This window comes from Theropithecus gelada, chromosome 8 (genome assembly GCF_003255815.1).
Source record: "Theropithecus gelada isolate Dixy chromosome 8, Tgel_1.0, whole genome shotgun sequence".
In the NCBI taxonomy this organism is placed as follows: domain Eukaryota; kingdom Metazoa; phylum Chordata; class Mammalia; order Primates; family Cercopithecidae; genus Theropithecus; species Theropithecus gelada.
The window spans coordinates 87,219,391-87,246,485 of NC_037676.1; the positions used below are offsets into that span (position 1 = coordinate 87,219,391).

The window sequence follows — 27,095 nt, forward strand, 5'->3', positions numbered from 1 at the left end:
TATTATTATCCCATATCAAATTCCCTGCTAATAATAGGTAGGGCTTACGGACACAAGCAATAATATATTGAGAGGTATTCCGATATAACTGAATATGAAAGGAATTAGTTGGGTTAGAAAGATTAAGAGACATATTCCCCACGAAAGTGTTAATGGCATCACCTGCAGCTAACAACTTCCAAAGATGACTCTGTACTTAGGCCTCCTTCACACCATACCAAGGTTTCATTATTGTTAGCAGCAATATTTTTATTTACCCGGTGCCATTTCAAAGATATGTGACTAAATTTTATTTGAAAATCACCGTGCACACTTCAATCAGTTATTTGCATCCCATTGTATTCTAATAAAATCCGGGTTTTATTTCCCCGACATAGTTGCCACTCCAGCACCTCAATATTAGGAGCAACCTCTGGAATAGGACAAAAAGGTAAAGAACTAGGAATAGTTGCATTACTATATACAGTATGATTATAATAACAGTATTAGCAGCCACATAACTATGATTATAGCGAACAACCCAGGCTTCATACGATTTTCGGAGACAATGAGAACTATTTCCCATGCATATTGGAAGTTCTTCCACTCCAAATTGGTATGTGTTGTTTATAATTTCCGTTTCCCGTTCTATATTGTCCTTGTCTATATAGGGGGATGGCATTCAAGTAGTGTCATTGGTGAAAACCTTAATTTCCGCCTCTCCCCAGGCGACTCCCTGATACAAGGGTGGAAAGGGAATATAAGTGCAATATTCATACAAAGCCTCACTAAGGGAAATAAGTCCCCCGCCGAGGCACATCCAACAAAGGAAGAAATGCATGCTGAATCCAGTTTTCTTTTCAACAGGGTTTCAATCATCTTGTAGGAAACCACTTAGGTCTGCTCCCTGTAAGGACAAGAGCATAGCCCCGTTCCTGTTTTAGAACTTGCCCTTGAACATACTTACCTTCTTCATTAGGATACCAAATCTTTAAATTGTCAGCGGGGACTATCACCGAGGGAGGTGAGGAAAGATGGGTTACGACAGCGTAGTCTTGCAATTGTCTCCATTGATTCAAAAAATAATTAAGGTAAAAAGAACCTTCAAAATCAAAAAAATTAAGGTGGAAAGGTTAACCTTCAAAAAAATCTGGTTTTTTTGGGGGGGCTCATTTCCCCCTTTTTGTTTTAATAGTTGAGTTTTTAAAGTTAAATTTGCACGCTCAATGATGGCTTGACCTTGACTGTTGCCCGGGATCCCGGTGACATGTTGAATATTGTATTGCTGTAAGAAAACTTGTAATTTATGAGAGACATAGGCAGGGGCATTATCAGTTTTAAGTATAAAAGGAATGCCCATAATGGCAAAACAAGCTAAGAGATGTGTAATAACAGAATCAGCTTTCTCAGATGGCAACGGAGTGGCCCATTGAAAATGAGAAAAAGTATCAATGGTATGATGAACATACTTTAATCGTCCAAAAGAAGGAATATGTATAACATCCATTTGCCAAATTTGATTAACTTGAGTACCTCTCGGGTTAACTCCAGGATGGAAGGATGGAATGCTCTAAGGAGCACAGAAAGGACAAGCTCGAATAAGAGAACGAGCTTATTTACAAGTTAAATGAAACGGTCGTTGAAGGCCAGAACTATTAGTGTGATGTAGAGCATGTTCTTGTTCTGCAGCCTGCAAGTGGCCAATTAGAAGTGAATCAATCTGAGTATTTCCATGAACTAATGGTCCAGGCAGTTGAGAATGAGAACAAAGATGAGTGATGAATAAAGGAGCTCGACGTTGGCTCAAAGTAGAAAATAACAAGGAAAAGAGTTTTTGAAGAGAAGTAGTAGCACAAAGAGGTAAAGTGGCCTGAGAAATATAAGAAGTAACATAAACGGCATATTGAGAATCACTAACAATATTACAACCAGTAGTAGGGAAATCAAGTAAGACCATGAGAATAGCAAACAATTCTCTCTGTTGCACCGAGGGATAAGGATAAACTGTAATTCAAGATTGATGAAGCTTCTTGCCAAGAATCAGAAGTTGCAAGAAGATAAATGATCTGACTATGAGTGAATTGAGAGATAATTAAGGAAGGATCTCCTCCCCAAAGTTGTTGACAGTGATGCTGTCCTTTGATGATCAGTTCAGCTAAATGATCGATATAAGTAGCCAAGTGTTTAGATGTTTTATTGGACAAAAAGATCCATTCTAGCGGCCGATTGGTCTGATGAATCATTCCTGTAGGAGAATGTAAAGTATGAAATAAACAAAGGGAAAGGGGAACATCGGGAAGGATATAATGTAAATGAGCCTTTTGAAGTTGCTCTTCCACAAGCTGGAGTTCCTGTAAAGCCAAAGGAGTTAAATGACGTGAGCTGTCCAAGTGACTGTCTCCTTCTAGAATAGAAAAAAGATGTTGTAACTGAATAGAGAAAAAACAATTTTTGAGATCTATGACCATTAATTTTTAACTTTGTGGGATAAGGGCAGGATTAGGAAGACCAGGCTGTAAACTTTCCCTAGGTTTAATGTAAACATTTATAGTTTTAAGACAAGACAAAGACGGGAATTCCATGCAGAAATACGTGGCTTTATATTCCTCTCGGCCATTTGTTTTTTGACTTACTCTTTTAGAGTCCTAAATATTTCTTTAAATAATGGTCACTGTTTCACCTAAATAGGAGTGGTGGCTGTGAGTTTAAAGGATTGTAGCCCATTTTGAACATCATATTTTTGGCAGCTGAGGAAATATGAGGAATGTTTAAAAAAGCAGCAAACTGTTGTGAAAGATCTTGTTCCCAAAAATTAATATTGATAGGAACAATATAAAAATTAAAAAAAACACTTGACCTTGTTGGCCTTTAGGACCGACACAGGTTAAAGGTTCTACGTCTTGATAAACCACAGAAGCAGCACCCAAGGCAGTGAGTATAACTGAAACTTGTCTTTTTTCCTATTGTATAGGCCTCTAATTTAAACAAATAATAGACATATTCACCACCGTATCAATTAACCCTTTAAAAACTATTTCATTAATGTGCAATGAACATAAGGGCTTTTGATTAGAAACTAAAGTTTCCCAAAAAACAGTTTTTTCTGTGCTACCAAACCTTCCCTATTGAGAATACGTTCCCCTGCCTCTAGGCATATAAATTGTGAGACTTGAACCATAATAAGAATTTTATTAGTAACATCATGTCCTTTTGGCAAAGGGCCACACACTCTAATAGCTGATTTATATACTCCTCTATTAGGAGACAAAGTATAAGGCTGAGTAATAACTAAGTCAGCAGCGGTGCTCTGCTTAGTTGCCACATAAAGCTGAGAAACTGGGGTAAGGTGTGGGATCCTTAAGGAGGACTTGAATTTATTCCTTGATGTTGTAGGCCATTGCTCACTGGGTATTGTATGCAGATTTAGTCAATAACAAATATTTGTAAACAAATAAGGTGATTACAGGTACAGAAATTCAGTTCGTAGCTTACTATTCAATAGAGTATCTGCTTTGTAAAAAATGGTGGACCACAAAATACTCAACGGATTTTGGTTTTCAAAACACAGTGATGCTATCCAAGGCTAAATGGATACTTGAAATTGGGATTGGATCTGGTGCTGAGATATAACTTTTACTTAGTTATTGGTTTTTCTTTCCTCCGATTATTCCAAGGAGGGTGACTACCATTTTTGTACTTTATAGAGCAGTCTAGAGGAAAGGGTTAAGCATGTAAGCTCTAGGGACAGAAAGTCATATTTTCAAAATATAATAGCTATATGACCTTGGATACATTTATAAAACTGTCTTAACTCTGTCTTCCTGTCTACAAAATGGTAATAATTATAAAATTTGTCAGTCTTAAACGGATGTTGGAAGAACTAAATGCAAGTGAAGATTTTTTCACAGTAGTAGACACAAAGTAAGTACTCAGTATGCTATGGCTATTATTACTGTTATTATTGTTAATATTACGTCTATTTATTTTAGCTCTTTAATGTAACAAGTGCAGAACCATAATCTCACATCCTTCAGAGTCACGCTGATCTTGTATTTTTTGGTCCTTTGACTAGTTTAGTGATTTATTACAAGAAACCTAGTTAGTTGGTGCATTCTTTTCCTTTCTTATATTTCTCATTTGTAAAGACTGATAAACCAACTACACTTTCAGACCTGGTGACATAAATTGTTGGGGCCCCAAGCCTGTGGGCCCCGGCTCCCATTTCCCAGGAGAGGAGACAGTAAATTTCCACTTTTATCAGTTTTGAAATGACATTTATTTGTCCAATGTCGACCTTTACCACAACATTTGTACACCTCTGAAGGCAGCTTTCTGCCTTGAGGGATAAAAGTGTTCAATTTTTATGACATTCTTTTTTGAAATGTCTAGGTTTACCACACTGAAAGCAAACACCTTGTTTGTTATTTCCTTTTAAGGCTTTAGACAAAGCTCCAGCAAATAATTGAGCATTATAAATAGCCCCTCCAACACTAACACAAGTTTTAATATATTTATCTAAGTTGGCCCCATTGGCCTTTAATAATTTTAACAATTTTTGACAGTCAGCATAAGCATTTTTAAAAGACAACATTTGTAACAAAATTTTTGAAGCAAGGTCAGCACCCCCAATTTTCAAGACAGCATCCTGAAGACGGGCTACGAAATCTGAATATTGTTCATTTGTGCCCAGTAAAATCTTCACAGAGGAAAGGGAAGATTTTCCTGTTATCTCTACCTTATTTTAGGCCCTTAAAAACAAAGTCTTGATTTGAGTAAGGGCAACATCTTCTAGACCAGCCTGAGCACTAAGAGTAGCATATTGGCCTGTGCCTGTGAGTTGTTCCTCAGTGGCTCCTGGGGGATCACACATAACATTTTTTCTAGCCTGTACATGCGCCTTGTTCATTTACCAGCTGTGCAATTGTAACCACTGAGAACGATCAAGAAAAGCCTTCCCCAAAGTCTCCCAGTCTATAGAAATTATCAAATTTTCTGATAAAAAAATATCAAGAAGACCAAGGATAGGGGTTCATAGTTAGAAATGGCAGCTTTCATTTCTTTTAAAAATTTAATTTGTAAGGCATTAAATTGGACATTATTGCCACCATTTGAAAACTGAGCATTAGGAGCAAAAGATGCACAAATAATTGGAAACAGATCCAGCTCCTTAAATTTTTTTTTTTTTTTTTTTTTAAATCTTTTCCTTTTCTCCCTCCCCCAATGGCGGGCAAGGCACTGAGAAAACTTTGCCAAACAAAGGTAAAGATAAGGAAGCCCGGGGGTTGGAGGCACTGGAAAATTCTCTTTTAACAGGGCAGAAGGAAAAGAAACAGGGAAAGCTCACAAAGGTGAATTAGAAGAATGTATCTGTAATATTTGTTGAAGCATATCCATAATACACTGCATGTCAGAATTTCCCTTAGAAGAAGGAAGAGCTGGCTTTTTCTCTTCTCCCCCTTTTGCTACCCTGGCACAAATGGGCTCCATTTCAGATTTATTTTATTTTATTTTATTTTTCCAAATCCTCAGATACCTTTCCTCCTGTGGCTACATTACCACACTCCGAATCAGTCTCAAGTAACTCTAATGTCTGAGTGATAGAGTTACACAAGGTCCACAATTTTAGAGGCATAGTATCCCCTAACTGGAGAGCTCTAAGCAAAGCTTTTACTACCTGTAACCATTTTTTCCGATTCAGCTGCACTTTAGTCTGATACTGAAACCAGTAACAATGTTATTCAACATGGGCAAACAATCGCTTCAAAGTCTTTTTCTTTCACTTCTACTCCCATAGACAGCAACAGTCCTTGAAACAGCCATAAATATTCTGAGGCCAGAGAGATGGAATTCCCATAATGAAAGCTTAAGAAGGTTCCCCTTAACAATATCTGAGCCTTACCCGCTCCTAGGGGGTTCCCCTTCTTGTTCTCCCCTACTCACCCGTGCTGACCCTGCTCGCTGCGCCACTTGTTGGGGGCCGCACCGGGGGTGGTGGAGAATGAAAGAACACACACAAAAACAAAGACACACAGAGAACATGGCGGCCGCACTCAGAGCCTCCGCCTCACTTTATTTATACTCCATAAACCTCACATCAGCAGAAAGAATGCAATGCAAAACAAACTTTCTTTTCCCACATGTAACCTTCTACTCAGTACCTTGTTTCTATATTCTTACTTATCTACTCGCCTTCTTGGCGCCTACGGGAGTTCATTAAAAGTTCAGTTGGAGATACTGTCCTTGAGCCCTATCTATTCTCAGCATACTGTTTTCAAAGGCCCCTGCAGACAGATGCTGAACTTCGGTAGATCTCAGAGAATTTACCCACAGTTATCCATGAGTGTCCTTTCCCTATTACATAAAGAAGACTATTAAATCTTGAGGCAATAAATGAATTTTTAATAATACTGATAGAATTATGTTATATTTTAATATGCAAAATATTCTGTAAGAAGACACCTAAGAATCACTTACAAGTGCTTATCTTTGATCAGTCATCATCTTTTGCTCCCATTTAACCATTTACCTTGAATAAAAGCTTTTTAAAATCAGTATGCCTTGGAATGATTAAAATGTCACATGGATGTGTTTAGATTACAAATAGTTAAGGATGAGACATAAACAAAATTTTAAATATCAAAACAAGATTTCTATAATTCTGAAGAAGTATATTAAGTTATTTATAAAATATCATGCTAAATTATTCCATAAATAACAAGCAATCAGTTAACTAAGGAATAACTTACAATGGCCTGGACCACCATCATACCCAGTGTGGGGCCAGATAGACTAAATATCTGGCCAGTGTAGCATTTATTGTGTTCTTTGTCCTTTCTTAAGAGTACAGAACAGTGGCTGTATAGACTTTGGAGTTAGGCCTGTGACTGAATTCAGACTCCATCACTTTGCTGTGTGTCTTAGTTCGTTTCCTGCTACTATCACAGAATAACACAGACTGGATGATTTATTAAAAATGTAAGTTATTTGGCTCACAGGTCTGGAGACTGAGAAGTCCAAAATCAAGAGGCAGTGTCTAGTGAGGGATTTCTTATTGCATCATAATATGGTGGAAAGCATCACATGGTGAAGAAACACATGCACAAAACAGAGAGAAAAAGCGGATCAAATCTACATCTGCAGTAATGACAAAAATCCATTCGTGAGGGTAAAGTCCTCATGGCCTAATCATCTCTTAAAGGTCTCACTTTTTACTACCATCACAATAGCAATTAAACTACAACATGAGTTATGGAGAGGACATTCAGATAATAGCACTGTATGGCTTTAAACAAATTACTAGGTTTTTCTGAACTTTAGTTTTCTCATATGCTGTTGTCAAAATTCCATGTGTGAGAGCGCTTGGCAGAGTCCCTGGCACATCGTAAGCTCTGACTCTTCTGATAATTGTTAGACTCCCTCATTGTTTGTGGAAGTGTGATAGGGACAGACAGAAGACAGCCACACTCTTTTTTTCGACATAAAATATTTGCACCCATGTTGGTCTTTAAAACTCTTTTTGAAATGCATATGAAAATTCCTTTGTAGAAAAAAGTATGCAGTTAAAAAGAAGTCCTCTATTCCCTATCAAGAGATTAATTCATAAAGGGTAGACAAACAAGATTTCAAACATCATTAGATTTGGACACTAGCTTTGGCCTGTACATCGACTTTAGTGGAGAATGTTAACACTTTTCAATTTCTGCTCCTTGCTGGCTTGAGTAAGGCACACAGGAGCCACTTTCAGAGAGAATCTTCTCTTCTGTATTTACTTTTATCCTACAGAACAGATTGAAAGCCAGTGGCGTAGATCTAGGCACAGGTTTTCTCAGTCAGTCAACTTTTGGGAAGCACCTGCTATGTTGGGTGCCATGACAGGTACAGGTTAATGCAACTGCCAGAACAGATCTCCCGTCCCCTTCTGAACTTGCTTCTACACATCTAAGGTCCTGTTAGTGATGCCAAGTAAATAATCTTCCCTCCACCCTTTTCTTCTTATTCTTCACTATCTCTGGGCACACTTATTCTCTCTTATGATTTAATATACTAATTCTGCATTGATAACAGGACTCCTGAATCTATTTCCAGCCGAAATGTCTCACTTGAGTTTTGAGCCCACATTTCCATCTGCTGGCTACTGCATATCTTCTCCAATATATCCCAACATTGTTCATTGATATATAACCACTACACCAACCTATTCCCCAGCCTGAACTCTCTTTCTATTAACTGGCCATGAATGCAGGAACAAGGATTCAAGGACTCAGAGATTTAAAAAAAAAAAATAGTAATAACAATGATGGTTAATATTTATTAAGCATTTGTCCACTATTTATTTAAATTAGTTATCTAATGTGTGTAGTTATGTATTTATTTCTCACAATAGTTCTTTGAGATAGGTCTACTATTATTTCCATTTTGCACATTAAATAATTGAGGCACAAAGAGAAGTCCCTTACTTCTCTAAGGCCACACAGCCAGAGGTGGTAGAGTCATGATTGGAATTAGGCAATGTGATTCTAGAACCTGTACACGTAAGCCCTTTGGCACATCCATCTTAAATGTAGGTCAGGGCTTGGGTTGTCATAGCTAAAAAGAGTAACTCAGATAATGGTAAGTAGTATCACTGTCTGGAAGTTTTAACTACAAAATTCTGTAAATATAATAGGTGGATATTTTTATAACATGCTTTGGACTCATGACAAGGCTCTAGTCTTTCAAAAACTTTTGAAATTCTTTCTGCAAAAACACGCATATGCCAAAGCACAAGAGAAAAAGCAGGATGTGGGAAAGCAAAATGCCAATGCACAGGGGAAAAAGCAAGATGCCACCCAGACAGTGAGCAATTTGCTCAGCTTGGCTGGAACATGGAGTCTGTAGACTAAAGTGATAGAAGACAAAGGCTGGGAAGGTACACTGTAACCAGACTGTGAGTGAACTTTTAGTTATATTAACACTATAAATATAGTAATAAAGTTATATTAGACTGTACTCTGTAGGCAAAACATGGGACTAGAAGTGAGAGAGCAAGGCAGGGAAGGTGCATCTAACAAAATCATTACTGAGAGCCTCCAGTGAAGTAGGCATGATTCTAGGTACTTGAAATACAGTTAGTTTGTACCTCCAAGGAGTGTGCAGTCTTAGGGGAAGCCTGGCAATTACAATGGAAATTTTTAATTCACCATGGTTAAGTGTTACAGAGTCCTATGAAAATAGGTATGAAGTACCACTAACAAACCCATTGTGCCTTATAAGAAAATACTTCCTAGAAACATGCGGAGATTTGTAATGAGGATAATTACACGATTATATTTTATTTTAGCAATTTCATTCTGTTAGTAGATATGGAAATACCAAAGAAATAAGAAGGGAGGTCATTGAAGAGATTAGTGGATCATATACAACTGGATGATCACTTGTACTGTGAAAATCAGAATTGAGAGGCAAGTATAGAATCAAGAGGACTTTTGGCAACAGAAACAGCAGAACTAGAAAGGTTGTTGGAAAGGAGTTCATGAGAATGACTCCAGTCTTTCTAGTTTGGTCACCTAAGTGTCTGAGTTTTCCAAGTTAGGGAAAAACAAGGAAGAGCAAAATAAGGGAGGAAGAGAGTAAATTTAGTTTGAGATATGTTAGCTTAGAGGCATCTACAATTAGAGATATTTTGTGGGCAGCTATAGCCACCTATCATAAATAGAATGATGCCAGAGATGTAAGTTTTGGAATTTCCAACATCTGAATCCAGATGAACTTTCTCAATAGAGCATAGAAGTATAAAGAGAGACAATGTGGCAGTACCTTGAGGCACATGTAAACAAAGCAAAACAACTAAAATAGATGAGACATGAACTTTGGAGTCAGAATGTCTGAATTCAAATCCTAGCTCAACCACTTATGAGCTGTGTGACTTTGTACAAGGTACTTAATATGTTTTGGTCTCAGTTTCCTCATCTATAAAATGAGAACTACCTCAGATTGTATCATGATGTTTAAATAAATTAGTGTTTATAAAGAATGTCGAATAATACCTGGCATTCAGTAAATACAATTTAGTTTTTATTAAATAAAAAGTATTACAGTTCATTTAGCTCCAAATATTGACCTTCATTCTGTGTTCTATTTTATTTCTCCACTATGTCTTATTTTTCTGAAGCCTGTCATTTGTTTTTCTTATTCTACTCCTAATTCTAGTGGGTCCTAAATGAAGTATTATTAAATTCACTACCTATTTCACATGAAAAGTAAATCTTAGGAAAAATAAAAATCAATCCCTTTCTTCATGAAACAATTACCTTGTAAAAAAAAAACTTAGAAAAGTTCTCTCTAGGCATATCACAATGTAATCATCTGTTTCTACAGATTAAATTGATAAATAATTTTCTACAAAGGAATATTTCTCCTAGAAGTTTCTTTCTTTTACCTTTTTTTTTTTTTTATTTTTCAGGACCAACACTACTAAAATGTTCTATTCATACATTCCAAGCAGTTTCAGACTTTAGAGTTAACAACCTGTTCTTGGTATGGTCGCGACCATCAGGATCCACTCTGCCAGGAACTGTGCTAGATGCTCTAAATAGAAAATCTCATATTCTTCCCCAAACTCCTTGAGTTGGCTATGTTTGCTATATAATTGAGAAAAATGAGGTTAGTCAGAGTCCCTGAATCATCTCAAGCCTAGGGAAGTTGCCTCAGTGTAGTGAACAACAACTGAGCAGTTGGTTTCAAAGCAGAACATCATTCAACAAAGGACAGTTGTCTCTCCACTCTGCAGTGTGTCATCGTTTTGAGGATGAGACAAAAGGTAGAATGGCCTGATGGTGGCACCCACCAAGATTTCCTGCCCTATTTTACCACAGAAGACACTTGGGAGTCCTGGTACCTTGGACTTATCATCTATGGCTTGGAGGAGCCAATGACCAATAATCTTTTATTTTGGCTCAGTTCATGAACCATCAGCAACATCCTCCCCTCTAGTCCCACCAGGAGACTTAACACAAAACTGTTGGAAGTCTCTTGTCTAAACATAGTACAGGTTTAATATTCTTACCAGTCTTATTGAGACTCTAAGTTCAGTTTTTAATTGAATAATATTGTTCAGAGAATATGTCATAGTGATGGTGATAATAAGTATCACCTCAGAGATGGACTTGTCCCTGTAAAATGAAGGTTTCAGGATCAGCTTTAAGAAGGAGTTAGATTGAGATAAATGTAAATGATAAATAGATCATGCATGGGAAAAAACAGCATCTGGTATAGAAATATAATGCTAAGTGTACCAAAGCAAAGCCAAATCAGACGTGTCTGGACAATACTTAGTTTTTGTGGAATGAAGTGTTTAGTAAGAGAAGCAATAAAAAACATCATGGAAAACTGGTGAGGGCATGTTTGTGAAGATCTTAAAAGTTTGGGTACCATCTTATGATTAATGAAATCAAGAAACGTGATGACATAAAAACATTTCAGGAGAATATGTTGGTAGGATCAGAGGTTGAAATGGTGATGTACAGAAGGAATTCAAATTATTCTGAATTTATAAATCTGGGAAAATATCTTGATATGTATTAAAAGTAAAGAAAGCCTATTTTAGGAGGTTGTTTCCAGTTCCTTCCAACAAAATAATATCTCACACACTGGCATACTTTTTCTGTAAAGGCCAGATAGTAAATATTTTAGGATTTTGGACATGCAGTTTCTGCCACAACTACTCAACTTGTTGCCATAGCACAAAGCAACCTTAAACAATATGTTAATGAAGTCACATGGCTCTGTTTCAGTAAGCTTTACCTATGGACACTGAAGTTTGAATTTCATGTAATTTTCATGTGTCACAAAATATTACTCTTCTTTTGATATTTTCTAGCTACTTTAAAATGTAAAATCCATTCTTAGCTTGGGACTATACATAATCAGAAGGAGAAAAGGATTTGGCCACAGTTTGCAAACTCTTGGTTTATAGAACATCATCAGAACTTTCAATCCAACAATATTTTGAAAACTTGAATTTTCTTCTGAAGACTTCTCTTGAGCATTTGGAAGGAGCTGGCTGAAGTGGGCTTGAAGTGGTAGGAGAAGGGGATAACTATTAGTAACTTAGTTAGTCAGACTAATCATACTAACCACAGGGGGCAGTAGGACAACCAACATGTGTCCCTGTATGCTCTAATCCAACAGTTGCTTGTCTGAAACCTTCAAAAAAAAAAAATTCTGAACTCAGTATTTTGATAATTGCAGAGGGAAAATCAAAAGTGGTGGGCTTTGCTTTTATTCAAGTTGCTTATGCCACCCTAAAGTGGTACAATGCAGTACTTGCCCAAAGGGAGTGACTGGTGGCATTGATGGAAGCTTAGTGTGAGAGCAGTGTGTAAAGTTGAAGAGACTTTGAACAAAGAATTCTGGAGAGACTAACTAAGCTGGGGTAACTAATGAAAACCAGCCTGGGAATGGAATGCAGAGGACATGAGAGTCCCAAAGGAAAAACTGATGGGACTTGCTAACTACTGAGACATGGTGGCTGAAAAAAGAGAAAGGAGAAAGATATAAAATGTTTTAAAATAGTCTCATTACATTATTCAGTGCCACTAAGAATCACATAGCAGTGAGAGGCAAGGGGGACGATGTAGTGTGTAGAAAATGGGGAACATAGGAGGCTGGAGGGTAGCACTTCACAGAAGCAAATCACACACATACACTAATGTCTGATAAATGGTAGGCTGAAATTATTGGCAAATACAGAGAGAAGGGATCCCATTAATGCCCACATGCTATCTTTATTTCAAGTATTATCAGGTGGAAAATAAAGTAGTATCATTATGGTGTTGATGGTCAAAATATGTGAACAATCTCCTGCATCATATTATATAGAATCCCCCTCATTTGTTCAAGGTAATTTCCTTTTGATCACATGGCACTGGTCATGTCTTATAAAGCAAATATATCCAAACATTTTTCATTACTTATCTTCAGCTTTTCCCTCTCTAGTTCTGTTTGCTTATGTAGATCACAAATGTATGAGAAAAACAAACACAAGGCAATTAATATACCTACAGTTAGAGATGTGAATAATACTGGAATTCAGAAAAGGAAAGGTTGCATAAATAAACCTCTCCAAACTCTTAGCACCAACTATTGGTTTTATCTGCTTCTACCCTACCTAGAGCTGTCCAAAAGGATTGCTAAGGCACTTGCTCCCTAAAAATGTCCCTTTCCTGCCATTATGATTCGCCCAAAGCACCATGGTATATGGTAGAGATGCATGTCAGCCCTGCCTATAAATGCACCAAGGCCTATTTCTCATAAGCAATTTTTTTACATACACAGAATGAAATAGAGACAAAAAAGTAATTATTTCCTTCATTGTTTGGACTCACATATATAAAAATAAATTTTTAGCCTAATTCTAAGATAGTCATTTCAACTGTGCTTCTTAAAAATCTTAAGTTTTTTTATTTTTTGAGACGGAGTCTCGCTCTGTCGCCCAGGCTGGAGTGCAGTGGCCGGATCTCAGCTCACTGCAAGCTCTGCCCCCCGGGTTCCTGCCATTCTCCTGCCTCAGCCTCCCGAGTAGCTGGGACTACAGGTGCCCGCCACCTCGCCCGGCTAGTTTTTTGTATTTTTTAGTAGAGACGGGGTTTCACCGTGTTAGCCAGGATGGTCTCGATCTCCTGACCTCGTGATCCGCCGTCTCGGCCTCCCAAAGTGCTGGGATTACAGGCTTGAGCCACCGCGCCCGGCCTTAAAAATCTTAAACACCAGGATTTAGTTAAAAATATCTTCAGTTTGCCTACATTTAACCCTTAATAGTATCTTAAGAAACCTATAATGAAACTAGTGTGACCAAAATACACTTACCAACAGGTTTCCTTAATTATCATCTAGGAACTATTTAGAAGTGGATTATTTCCTGATTTACTTACATTTTGTAAAAAAAAAAAAAAAAAAAAAAAAATGGAAAGTTAATTTATGAAGTTAGAAAAGTAGCGGGAAGAAGCCTAGCCCATTTTATAATGAAAAAAAATAAGACACAGAATATGTTTTAAAGTGGCTTTCTCAAATGAACCACAACCTTCAGGATTAGACTTTCCCTTTGATATACTGAGGTACAGAAAATACCCAGTTTTTAGAAGACACAAAGGAGGCTGAAGAATCCAAATACCCCAGCCCTAAGTGGTATTAAGACCAATAAATAACTATATATGGTATGCTGTTTCTCTCTTCGGAGTAAATCAGTTATTCGGCTAACATGTAACAAGCACATTATAAATTATTTCACTATTACAACCACCACAAATAGATATATAGAAACTTCTACAAACACATTACCATGAATAAAGAAAATGAGTAGACACAGAGAGTGCAATCAGAATTAGACTAATACTATGATCATCTTAATATATCAGTTAAATGTTATGTCCTCATTCCAAGACTCTCTCATTTTATGTAGCTTCTGCATTAATCCAGCTGCAAATTTACTTAGTCCAGATTAGGTCTTAATGTATTATTTATAGCTTTTTACTGGTGGTACATTATGGATTTTCATCCAAAAAAAGTATAATTTTGTCAGGTGCATGTAAAAGCCATTTTTGAATATACAGCAAATTGTTATATTAAAAGAAAATTTTCATATTTTTTCATAGACTTGAATCAAAGGAACCTTTCCTGTCTGTTGGGTAAGTATTTAAATACTTTATAAGTATTAATTGTTTAATTCAAATTACCAAGAACTTCTGAGATGGTATTTTCAGTCATTTAACCTCATATTCAAAATCATAACATATCATTGCATGCAACATTGCTATCTATGTTTTATAAAGACTTAATTAAAATGCTCCCTAGGTTGTATTGTGACCTCAGAAATGCAGCTAATGAATGTATATGAAATCCTGTACCTTCTATAAAGGCTAAACAAGGTACACAGTGATCATCCATATTCTCTTCATGTAAAAGTATACTCACATAGGTCCTAAAAATTCCTCTGAGCCATAGCTTCACCATTCCAAGCCTGTCTACCCATTGCTGTACTCCATTTCTTTTCAATCTACTCTATTCACTGTTTCTTCACCCCCTTCCCTAAGTCTGTCTTCACAGTCAATATCTATCTTTTCTCCTTAGCTCTCATTTCACTTTAATTTCTCCAGCTCACTCACATTGACTGCTTCTCTGCACCCAAAGCTGAGGAACCCTGAGGCAAATTTAGATAACACAAATGCTTGCCTGCTCTGACGGTATCCTTCTTAGTCACAAAACATATCTTAAGAATAATATATTGTTGGCCGGGCGCAGTGGCTCATGCCTGTAATCCTAGCACTTTGGGAGGCGAGCAGATCACCTGAGGTCAGGATCTCAAGACCAGCCTGGCCAACATGGTGAAACTCCGTCTCTACTAAAAATATAAAAATTAACTGGGCATGGTGGCACACACCTGTAATCCCAGCTACTTGGGAGGCTGAGGCAGGAGAATTGCCTGAACCTGGGAGGCAGAAGTTGCGGTGAGCCAAGACTGCACCACCGCACTCCAGCCTGGGCGACAGAGCAAGACTCTGTCTCAAAAAATAATAGTAATAAAATAATTATAATATGTTGTTTACATGAGTGCACATGTTCTATTTTTAGGCATTTAAAACTAATTAAGTATAAGCAATGTTGTTTGTATCTGATCAAATACTCCTTTGACTAATATATTAAAGTTTATTATAAAGGACTTTTGCACCATCAATATTATAGATGATGTTGTATCAGAAAGTGGTGAAAAATGCGATGTCTTGCCTAGAGAAATCGTGCTGTATTTGATGAGGGAAAAAAAGCTGTCATAGATAGGCAGCCACAATACTGATGGTTAATGACCAGAAACATGGAATGGGGTTAGATTTTTAAGTGACCAGATCAATTTTCTTGTATTACTTTGTACATGGCCATTGAATATTTCTATCACTCATTCAACAACATGGTTCCCAATTCCTTTCTACTCTTCATAAAAGCTTTTCAGAAAGCCACTCAAATCATGGAAATCAAAATAATTGTTAGGGGATGTGGAAGACAAAAAATGGAATATATGTATTTATTTGAAGACTACATGGAAAATGAAAGGTCGAGTTGGTCTGGCCCAAAAAAGGTAATAAAGCATGCTTTTTTCCCCTACATTGATCATCAGCTCCTATTGTTAAAAAATCTCTACACCTGAAGAAATCTTTTAGTTTGAATGCATATGTATCTGCCCTCAAGTCAAAAGGCCTGAAATAGCTTCTCTTCACGCCTCACTTCATGCAGTTTCTGTGCAGCCTTTACTGTTCTCCTGGCTATTCTGAGATGAAATTCCTTTTTTATCGCATACTTCTGTTTTAAAAGGCAGACCCTAAGTAATCTTTGTTTTAACTTTTCAAGAGTTTAGCACTGAGTATTAGAACCCTGAGAAAAACTTCCCCCCCAAAAATAATAATATATAATAATGTATCACTCAGCAAATGCTCAAAGTGGGAAAATTAGCATGGCACACATAAGGTATTGCTTATGTCTTAAAAGTAAAGTGTGTGAAAGGCAACCCAAATGATTCTGCTGAATGGATATTTTAATTTATAGCTAAATGCTTCCATTCCCTCAAGAAAATTATTTTAAATAAGATTGTCCAAAGTATGTATGCTAAGGTGGGCAACTCACTTTAGTTCAGGAGTTCAAGACCAGGCTGGACAACATGGTGAAACATCTCTACAAAAAAATACAAAAATTAGCTGGCCGTGGTTCCATGCCTGTACTCCTAGCCACCTGGGGGCTAAGACAGGAGGATCATTTGAGCCCAGGAGGTTGAGGCTACAACGAACCGAGATCACACCACTTCACTCCAACGTAGGCAACAGAGTGAGACCCTGTCTCAAAAAAATAAAAGCATGTATGTATCTCTCTCCTACTTTGTTCAGTGAGAAGATGGACAGAAGTGAATCAGTGGACACATATAAGCATACTAGGCACAAGGCAGTCTACTCATAAGTACCATTATTCAAATGTATGACTGATTTGTTCTCGTGAAGTTATTTTTTATAAGTAAATGTTTATTTATTTTTTTCCTGGTGCTTTATACCCATTTCTTTTTTTCCCACAAATGATTGGGGTAGGGTGATATTTGATTACATGCATAAGTTCTTTAGTGGTAATTGGTGAGACCTTGGTACACCCATCACCCAAGCAGTATACACTGCATCATATTTGTAGTCTTTTATCCCTCACCCCACTCCCAACCTCCCCCGGCGACCAAGTCCCCAAAGTCCATTGTGTCATTCTTATGCTTTTCCATCTTCATAGCTTAGCTCCCACTTATCAGTGAACACATACAATGTTTGGTTTTCCATTCCTGAGTTACTTCACATAGAATAATAGTCTCCAGTCTCATCCAGGTTACTGCAAATGCCACTAATTCATTTCTTTTTATGGCTGATGAATATTCCATCATATAAATATACACCACAATTTCTTTATCCATTCTTTGATTGATAGGCATTTGGGTTGGTTGCATGATTCTGCAATTGCAAATTCTGCTGCTATAAACATGCATGTGCAAGTATCTTTTTCATATAATGACTTCTTTTCCTCTGGATGAATACCCAGAGGATTGCTGGATCAAATGGTAGTTCTACTATTAGTTCTTTAAGGAATCTCTACACTAGTTTACATTCCCACCAGCAGTGTAGAAGTGTTCCCTGTTCACTGCATCCACTCCACCATCTACTGTGTTTTGATTTTTTGATTATGGCCATTCTTGCAGAAGTAAGGTAGTATTGCATTGTGGTTTTGATTTGCATTTCCCTGATCATTAGTGATGCTGAGCATTTTTTCATATGTTTCTTGGCCCTTTGTGTATCTTCATTTGAGTACTGTCTATTCATGTCATTAACCCACTTTTTGATGGCCTGTTTGTATTGAGTTCATTGTAGATTCTGGATATTAGTCCTTTGTCAGATGTATAGACTGTGAAGATTTTCTCCCACTCTGTGGGTTTTCTGTTCATTCTGCTGACTGTTCCTTTTACCATGCAAAAGCTCTTTAGTTTAATTAAGTCTCAACTATTTATCTTTATTTTTATTGAATTTGCTTTTGGGCTCTTTGTCACAAAATCTAGGCCAATGTTTACAATGTTTTTTCCAATGTTATCTTCTAGAATGTTTACAGTTTCAGGTCTCAGATTTAAGTCTTTAATCCGTCTTGAGTTGATTTGTGTATAAGGTGAGAAAGGAGGATCCCGTTTCATTCTCCTACATGTGGCTTGCCAATTATCCCAGTACTATTTGTTGAATAGGGTGTCCTTTTCCTCACTTTATGTTTTTTGCTTGCTTTGTCGAAGATCATTTGGCTGTAAGTATTTGGGTTTATTTCTGGGTTCTCTTCTCTGTTCCATTGGTCTATGTGCCTATTTTTATACCAGTACCATGCTGTTTTGGTGACCATTGCCTTATAATATAGTGTGAAATCAGGTAGTGTGATGCCTCCAGACTTGTTTTTTGCTTAGTCTTGTTTTGGCTATGCGGGCTCTTTTTCGGTTCCATATGAATTTTAGAATTTTTTTTTCTAATTATGTGAAGAATGATGGTGGCCTTTTGATGGGGATTGCATTGAATTCGTAGACTGCTTTTGGCAGTGTGGTCATTTTCACAATATTGATTCTACCCATCCATGAGCATGGGAAGTGTTTCCATTTGTTTGTGTCGTCCGTGATTTCTTTCAGCAGCGTTTTGTAGTTTTCCTTGTAGAGGTTTTTTGACTCCTTGGTTAGGTATATTCCTAAGTATTTTAATTTTTTTTGCAGCCATTGTAAAGTGGGTTGCATTTTCTATTTGATTCTTAGCTTGGTCGCTGTTGGTATGTAGCAGAGCTACTGATTTGTATACATTAATCTTGTATCCAGAAACCTTGCTGAATTCTTTTGTCAGTTCTAGGAGCTTTATGAAGGAGTCTCCAGGGTTTTCAAGAAAAACAATCATATTGTTAGCAAAAACAGTGACAGTGTTACCTCTTCTTTACCAATTTAGATGCCTTTTATTTCTTTCTCTTGTCTAGTTGCTCTGGCTAGGACTTCCAGTGCTATGTGAAGAGGAGTGGCGAGAGTGGGCATCCTTGTCTTGTTCCAGTTCTCACAGGGAATGCTTTCAACTTTTCCCCATTCAGTATTATGTTGCCTGTGGGTTTTTCATAGATGGCTTTTATTACATTGAGGGATGAGAGTTTTAACCATAAAAGGATGCTGGATTTTGTCGAATGCTTTTTCTGCATCTATTGAGGTTATCATGTGATTTTTATTTTTAATTCTCTTCATGTGGTATATCACATTTATTGACTTGCATATGTTAAACCATCCCTGCATCCCTCGTATGAAACTTATTTGATCATGGTGGATTATCTTTTTGATATGTTGTTGGATTCAGTTAGCCCATATTTTGTTAAGAATTTTAGCATCTATGTTTATCAAGGATATTGGTCTGTAGTTTCTTTTTTGATTATGTCCTTTCCTGGTTTTGGTATTAGGGTGATGCTGGCTGCATAGAATAAATTAGGGAGGGTTTCTTCTTTCTCTGTCTTGTGGAATAGTGTCAAAAGATTGGTACCAATTCTTCTTTGAATGTCTGGTAGAATTCTGCTGTGAATCCATCTGGTCCTGGACATTTTTTTGTTGTTAATTTTTAAATTACCATTTCAATCTCCCTGCTTGTTGTTGGTCTGTTCAGGGTATCTAATTCTTCCTGATTTAAGCCAAGAGGATTGTATTTTTTTCAGGAATTTATCCATCTCTGCTAGGTTTTCTAATTTATGTGCATAAAGGTGTTCACAGTAGCCTTGGATGATCTTTTGTATTTCAGTGGTGTCAGTTGTAATACCTCCTGTTTCATTTCTTAATGAGGTTATTTGGATTTTCTCTCTTCTTTTCTTGGTTAATTTTGCTAATGGTCTATCAGTTGTATTTATCTTTTCAAAGACCTAGCTTTTTGTTTCATTTATCTTTTGTATTGTTTCTTTTTATTTCAATTTCATTTAGTTCTGCTCTGATCTTAGTTATTTCCTCTCTTTCACTGGGTTTGTTTTTGGTTTTGGTTTGTTCTTGTTTCTCTAGTTCCTTGAGGCGTGACCTTAGAATGTCAGTTTGTGCTCTTTCAGTCTTTTTGATGTAGGCATTTAGGGTTATGAAATTTCCTTTTAGCACCACCTTTGTTGTATCCCAGAGGTTTTGATAGGTTGTGTCATTATTGTCGTTCAGTTCAAAGAATTTTTAAATTTTCATCTTAATTTTGTTTTTGACTCAATGCTCATTCAGGAGCAGGCTATTTAATTTCAATATATTTGCATGGTTTTGAAGATTTCTTTTGGAGTTGATTTCCACTTTTATTCCACTGTGGTCTGAGAGAGTGCTTGATGTAATTTCAATTTTCTTAAATTTTTTGAGGCTCATTTTATGGCCTAACATATGGTCTATCTTAGAGAAAGTCCCATGCACTGTTGAATAGAATGTGTATTCTGCAGTTGTTGGATGAAATATTCTGTATATATCTGTTAAGTCCATTTGTTCCAAGATATAGTCTAAATCCATTTTTTCTTTGTTGACTTTCTGTCTTGATGACCTGTCTAGTGCTGAGTGGAGTATTGAAGTTCCCCACTATTACTGTGTTGCTGTCTATCGCATTTCTTAGGTCTATTAGTAATTGTTTTATAAATTTGGAAGCTCCAGTGTTAGGTGCATATATGTTTAGGATTGTGATATTTTCCTGTTGGACAATGTATTTTACCATTGTATAATGTGCCTCTTTGTCTCTTTTAACTGCTGTTGCTTTAAAGTTTCTTTTATCTGATATAAGAATAGCTACCCCTGCTCACTTTTGGTGTCTATTTGCATAAAATGCCTTTTTTCACCCCATTTACTTTAAGTTTATGTGAATCCTTATGTATTAGGTGAGTCTCCTGAAGGCAGCAGAGAGTTGGTTGGTGAGTTCTTATCCATTCTGCAGTTCTGTATCTTTTAAGTAAAGCATTTAGGCCATTTACATTCAATGTTTAGTATTGAGATGTGAGCTACTGTTGCATTCATCATGCTATTTGTTGCCTGCGTACCTTGGTTTTGTTTTTTGTTTTTTTCTTTTTAACTTGTATTTTTGTTTTCTAGGTCCTGTTTGATTTATGCTTTAAAGAAGCTCTGTTTTGATGTGTTTCCAGGACTCGTTTCAAGATTTAGAGCTCCTTTTAGCAGTCCTTGTAGTGGTGGTTTGGTACTGGCAAATTCTCTCAGCATTTGTTTGTCTGAGAAAGATGGTATCTTTCCTTTATATATGATGCTTAGTTTCACTGGATACAAAATTCTTGGCTGATAATTGTTTTGTTTAAGGAGACTGAAGATGGGGCCCAAATCCCTTCTAGTTTGTAGGGTTTCTGCTGAGAAATCTGCTGTTAATCTGATAGGTTCTCCTTTGTAGGTTACCTGGTGCTTCTGTCTCACATCTCTTAAGATTCTTTCATTCATCTTAACTTTAGAAAACCTGATGACAATGTGCCTAGACGATGATATTTTGGTGATGAATTTCCCAGGTGTTCTTTGTGCTTCTTGTATTTGGATGTCTAGTTCTCTAGCAAGGCCAGGGAAGTTTTCCTCGATTATTCCCCCAAATACGTTTTCCAAACTTTTAGATTTCTCTTCTTCCTCAGGAACACTGATTATTCTTAGGTTTGGTATTTAACATAATACCAGACTTCTTAGAAGCTTTGTTCATATTTTCTTATTTGTCATGGTTGGATTGGTTTAATTTGAAGGCCTTGTCTTTGAAACTCTGAATTTCTTTCTTCTACTTGTTCGTTTCTATTACTGAGACTTTCCAGAGCATTTTGCATTTCTGTGTGTCGTTTCCTGAATTTTTTATTGTTGTTTTCTTTATGCTATCTATTTCCTTGAATATTTCTCCCTTCACTTCTTATGTCATTTTTTGGACTTCCTTGCACTGGGCTTTGCCTTTCTCTGGTGCCCCCCTGATTAGCTTAATAACTAACCTCCTAAACTCTTTTTCAGGTAAATCAGGGATTTCTTCTTAGCTTGGATCCATTGCTGGTGAACTAGTGTGATTTTGGGGGATGTTAAAGAGCCTTGTTTTGTCATATTACCTGAGTTGGTTTTCTGGTTCCTTCTCATTTGGGTAGGCTCTGTCAGAGGGAAGGTCTAGGGCTGAAGGCTGTTGTCCAGATTCTGTTGTCCCACAGGGAGTTCCCTTGATGCAGTACTCTCCACCTTTCCCTATGGATGTGGCTTCCTGTGAGTCAAACTACAGTGATTGTTGTCCCTCTTTTGGGTCTAGCCACCCAGCAAGTCCCCCCAGCTCCAGGCTGTTACTGGGGGTTGTCTGCAGAGTCCTGTGATGAATGGACTCTGTCAGGATTCTTAGCTTTGGTGGTTTAATGTTCTATTTTTGTGCTGGTTGGCCTTCTGCTGGGAGGTGACACTTTCCAGGGAGCATCAGCTGTAGTAGTATGGAGAGGAACCAGTGGTGGATGAGGCCCTAGAACTCCCAAGATTATATGCCCTTTGTCTTCAGCTACCAGGGTGAGTAGGGGAGGACCATCAGGTAGGGGCAGGGCTAGGCATGTCTGAGCTCAGACTCTCCTTGGATGGATCCTGCTGTGGCTGCTGTGGGGGATGGGGATGAGGTTTCCAGGTCAATTGAGTTATGTACCTAGAAGGATTATGGCTGCCTCTTCTGAGTCATGCAGGTTGTCAGAGAAGTGGGAGAAAACTAGCAGACACAGGGCTTAACCAGCTCCCATGCAAATCAAAGGCCCAGTCTCAATCCCATCATACCACCGCTAACAGCCCCAAGTTGGTTTCCAGGCAGTGGATGAGCCAGGCTTGAGAACTTGCCCCAGGCTTGAGAACTTGCCCCAGGCTATTGGCCTCCCAGCTGTGGAAGAAAAGGGTTTGGTTCTTTCCTAGCCTGTGGAGTCCACACACTGGATTCCCACTCTCCCTTGAGTTTTGGCCAGGAGGCTTCTTGCCCCATTCAAGTTCTACAAAGTTCAGCTGGAGATTTCCTACTCCCTGTGGTGTTTTCCCCCCACTCCTCTGGTCACCCTCCTGATGGATCCCTGTGGTGCTAGGGAGGAATGGCCTGCTTGAAGACCCAGCGAGCTCCCAGGGCCTTTCCCACTGTTTCCTCTACCCCTGTATTTCATTCAGCTCTTGAAATTGACTCAGCTCTAGATAAGGTCAGAAACTTCTCCCGCAAACAGACCTCCAGTTTCTCCAGTGGGGGTGTGTGTTTGGGAGAGGAGGATCTCCCTTTCCCACTTCTGCCGTTGGGGCACTCACAGTATTTGGGGTATCTCCCGGGTCCTGCAGGAGCACTCCGCCTCCTTCAGAGGGTCTGTGGGTCCTCTTGAGATTACTGGTTCGTTCTTGCAGTTGATCTGGAGCTAAAATTCACCACACAAACCTCTTCATGCTGCTCTGTCTGTCCGAGTGGGAACTGCAATCTAGTCCTGCCTCCCATCCTCCATGATGATCAGATTATGAAAAGATTTATGACTTTTAATCCTAGTCACATGCCAGAATAAGTGCATCGTCTGTGGTTTATTGTTTCAGTTGACATGTGAGTATATAACATTGAATTTGTCCCCAGCACACCTCACATTAATTTTAATTCTATGTTCAATAAAAATGTGTGAATTATATTAATAAATAAATCACTGCTAAATATTGCATACTTCAGTTCACTGCCCATCAGTGTCTTAAAGTATTTGTTAATATGCACTGGCGAAAGTTGCTTTCGCCCTCATAGACTCGGACACCTACAAGCTAGATATGTTAGTTTAGGCAATTACTTAAACTCCCAAGCTTCAGGTTCTTGTTTGTGAAATGGAGATTAAAAGATTTAGATAATTTATATCAAACATTTAGCACAGTTTTTGGTACATAAGAATTGCTCATAAATGTTAGCTATTATTACAATTCTGGAAGGTATATTTATGTATCACGTTATAAAGAGTCAATCAGAAACCTTTAAAATAGTTCATAGAATAAATCTCCATTTTTATAGGCAGTGTTTTGAGTTACATTATAAAAAACAAAAGTTTCATTATAAAAACCAACAAAAGTTATTATATTGGGGAAAAATAAAAATTGTCATGAAATGAGTTATCAAGCAATATGAGTACAGATGTTTCAGATTTTAATGATGAATACTGGTAATTGTCATTTAAATTTTTTAAGTAGGAACATTGATATATTTTTAATATGAATCTCATCTTAAATTGAGAAGCCAAATTCTTCCCTGGATAAATGTGCTGTACTAATTTTGAAATAAAATGTTTTGGTCACAACATAGACCCAATCTGAATATTGCAGTGGAAAAAAAAAACTGTCAAAGAAAATTACAGAAAATTATTTCCTTACTGAGAAAGATCATGGACTTGTGAAAAGAAGTTGAGTGAAATCTCAGGTCTCTGATCCTGCAACTATATATATGATATAAAAAGAACTTTCTTCATATGCACCAGGAAATGATTTCTAAAATAGTATCATTGAGGGGGAAACCCACTCCCCCACCAGTGTTCATTTAATGTAGTTTCCCTCTAATACACCTAGAGTGAGGCATGAAGGCTCATCCCAAAGTGTGATTCTGTTTGCCCAGGTAGATCAACAGATGCAATGTTTTCCAAAGCTACCTAGGTGATTCTGATACCAGTGAGGCCTGGGAGCCATCATCTACAAGGTGCTTCCATCCCCCTCCATTTTTTTCCATACACACATGCACAAGCTGTCATTATAAACACTTATCATCTCTGGAGTCCCTTCAGAAAAATCTTTGAAATATAATGTCTCACAATCCCTCCCTGTTTTAAATGCATGTGGTGGAGGCAGCCACATTGAACTAGAACTATCTTAGAGTTCACTTAACAGAGACCAGGATAGATGCAAAGAGCCCAGAATAAATGCCATGGAAGCCTCCACACTGCCTATGCCAAAGCACATATAAATTCATTCTGATGTCATCTTAGACCTAAGGCTGGGATCATAATAAATTTTAAACTTCAAAATATTAAATAATATAAATTCAATATTTAATAAATGTCTGTTTATTAAATAGTAATATTTTCTATTTTAAACTATTGTAAGTATATTATATATTTACTATTATATTTAAATGTATTATAAATGCATAATATTGAATATGTTTATATTATTATAAATAAAATACATTTATAAAATAAATTTGAATATTAAAGTTCTTGCCCACCTTAACATTTTTTAAGATGTTAAGCAACCTTGCTTTTTAATAGAGGGCTAAAGTTTGGGGGCTCATATTCCAATCATCCTTGAAACATTATATTTTAGAGCAATTAATGTAATAAAATTTTACTAGGAGAATGGTTCCTTTCAATGTTGCATCAGATAGAATCTGATCTTGGAAATAAGCTGAGAGAAAACAGGCATCAAGTTTGCATTTAGAAAGGTGAATAAGGCCAGGTGCTGTGGCTCACACCTGTAATCTCAGCACTTTGGGAGGCTGAGGCAGGCAGATCACAAGGTCAGGAGATCGAGACCATCTTGGCCAACATGGTGAAATGCCGGCTCTACTAAAAATACAAAAGTTAGCTGGACATGGTGGTGTATGCCTGTAATCCTAGCTACTCGGGAGGCTGAGGGAGGAGAATCACTTCAACCGGGGAGTCAGAGGTTGCAGTGAGCCAGGATCGTTCCACCGCACTCCAGCCTGGCGGACAGAGAGAGACTCCGTCTCGAAAAATAAAAAAAAAGGTGAATAAGCACAGAGTGATCATCTCAATTAAGAGTCCAATATATAAATCTTAGTTTAAAACCAGTCTTGCCTTGAAAAAGCTATTTACAACTTTTTAATGAAAAATACAAATGAGAAGGAATCAAAGATCCTTCATTTGAAGGTTGAGATATCCATTGTAAAATTACATGACAAAAAATTCATGAAGTTTCTTCAAGCACTGACTGTTGATACCTTGCAGACACTGAGCCACTTTGAACATACACTCACAGCACCAAAGGTAACTCCACATGAATTATTTCTTCTTGTCTCTTCAGCATGAAGTTGAACTTTTAAGAAGACTTTAATATGAATTAGTTGTAACTTGAAATTAAATATCTATTTATACCAATTTTTCGTTTGATGAATTTTTTCGTGAGTAGCTTTATTATGAGGATGATTATTACGTGGGTAAAAAAAAAACTTCAGATTTTTTTCTCTGTATCAGAATAATTTAAATAACTCAGAACAATTTAAAAGTTATATATCTCAGAATATATTATTTCCTAGGTTTGGTTGGAAGGTTTTCAAGAACACATCACGGCGGGGCCAGGGAAATGGTTAATGGATACAAAAAAAATTAGAAAGAATGAATAAGACCTATTTGATTGCACAACAGGGTGACTATAGTCAATCAGAACATAATTGTACATCTTAAGTAACTCTGTGAGTGTAATTGGATTGTTTGTAACACAAAGCATAAATGCTTGGGAGAATGGACACCACACTCTCCCTGATGTGACTATTACACATTGCATGTCTGTGTGAAAATATCTTATATGCCCCACAAATATACATGCCTACTATGCACCCACGAAAGTTAACATTAGAAAATTTAAAATTATGAAAAGAAATATGTAAAAAGAATACATCAAGGATAAAAATATCAGAATTATTATATTTATCTCTAGTGAAGCAATGACTGTATGTGTGAGCTAAGCATGGCCCAGCCAAGCCTGGATCTCCTAAATCCTTTGAGATGCACAGGATCTATTCTACTAAATCCAAAAAAGAAAGAGTAAATACTCTCAGGGCAGCAAAGCTTGCCCTGCATCCAAAAATGATCTTATAATTGCTAATAGCTATAGTTTGTGAAACCATTTTCCTTGAGGGATATTTCCTCCCTTTTCTTTCCAGTCTTGAAGCAGAATTTAGATCTTCAATATACTTCTGCTGTTATGAAAACTTTATTAAACCTTGACATTCTTATTAAAGATTCACATTATTTTACATTTATCCAGGTTTTGTAGGAAACCTCATATTTAGTAACAGATGCTATATATGATTATAGTATTAGCCACTTACTTTAACAGCACAAGTTCTGTAATTTGATTTCCT

The 27,095-nt window shown here is 37.2% G+C and overlaps 1 protein-coding gene across 22 annotated transcripts in view; it reads left to right on the top strand.

The window, feature by feature from the left end:
• RALYL (RALY RNA binding protein like) overlaps positions 1–27,095 on the top strand; it is a 757,987-nt gene that overhangs the window by 632,645 nt on the left and 98,247 nt on the right. For 15 of the 22 annotated variants that reach the window (XM_025395091.1, XM_025395085.1, XM_025395101.1 and 12 more), the window contains one exon: positions 14,610–14,642. The exons of the other annotated variants lie outside the window; for them this stretch is intronic. In XM_025395091.1, the coding sequence (XP_025250876.1) occupies positions 14,610–14,642 (33 nt within the window). The remainder of the gene's footprint in view (positions 1–14,609; positions 14,643–27,095) is intronic. 22 annotated transcript variants of the gene reach the window in all.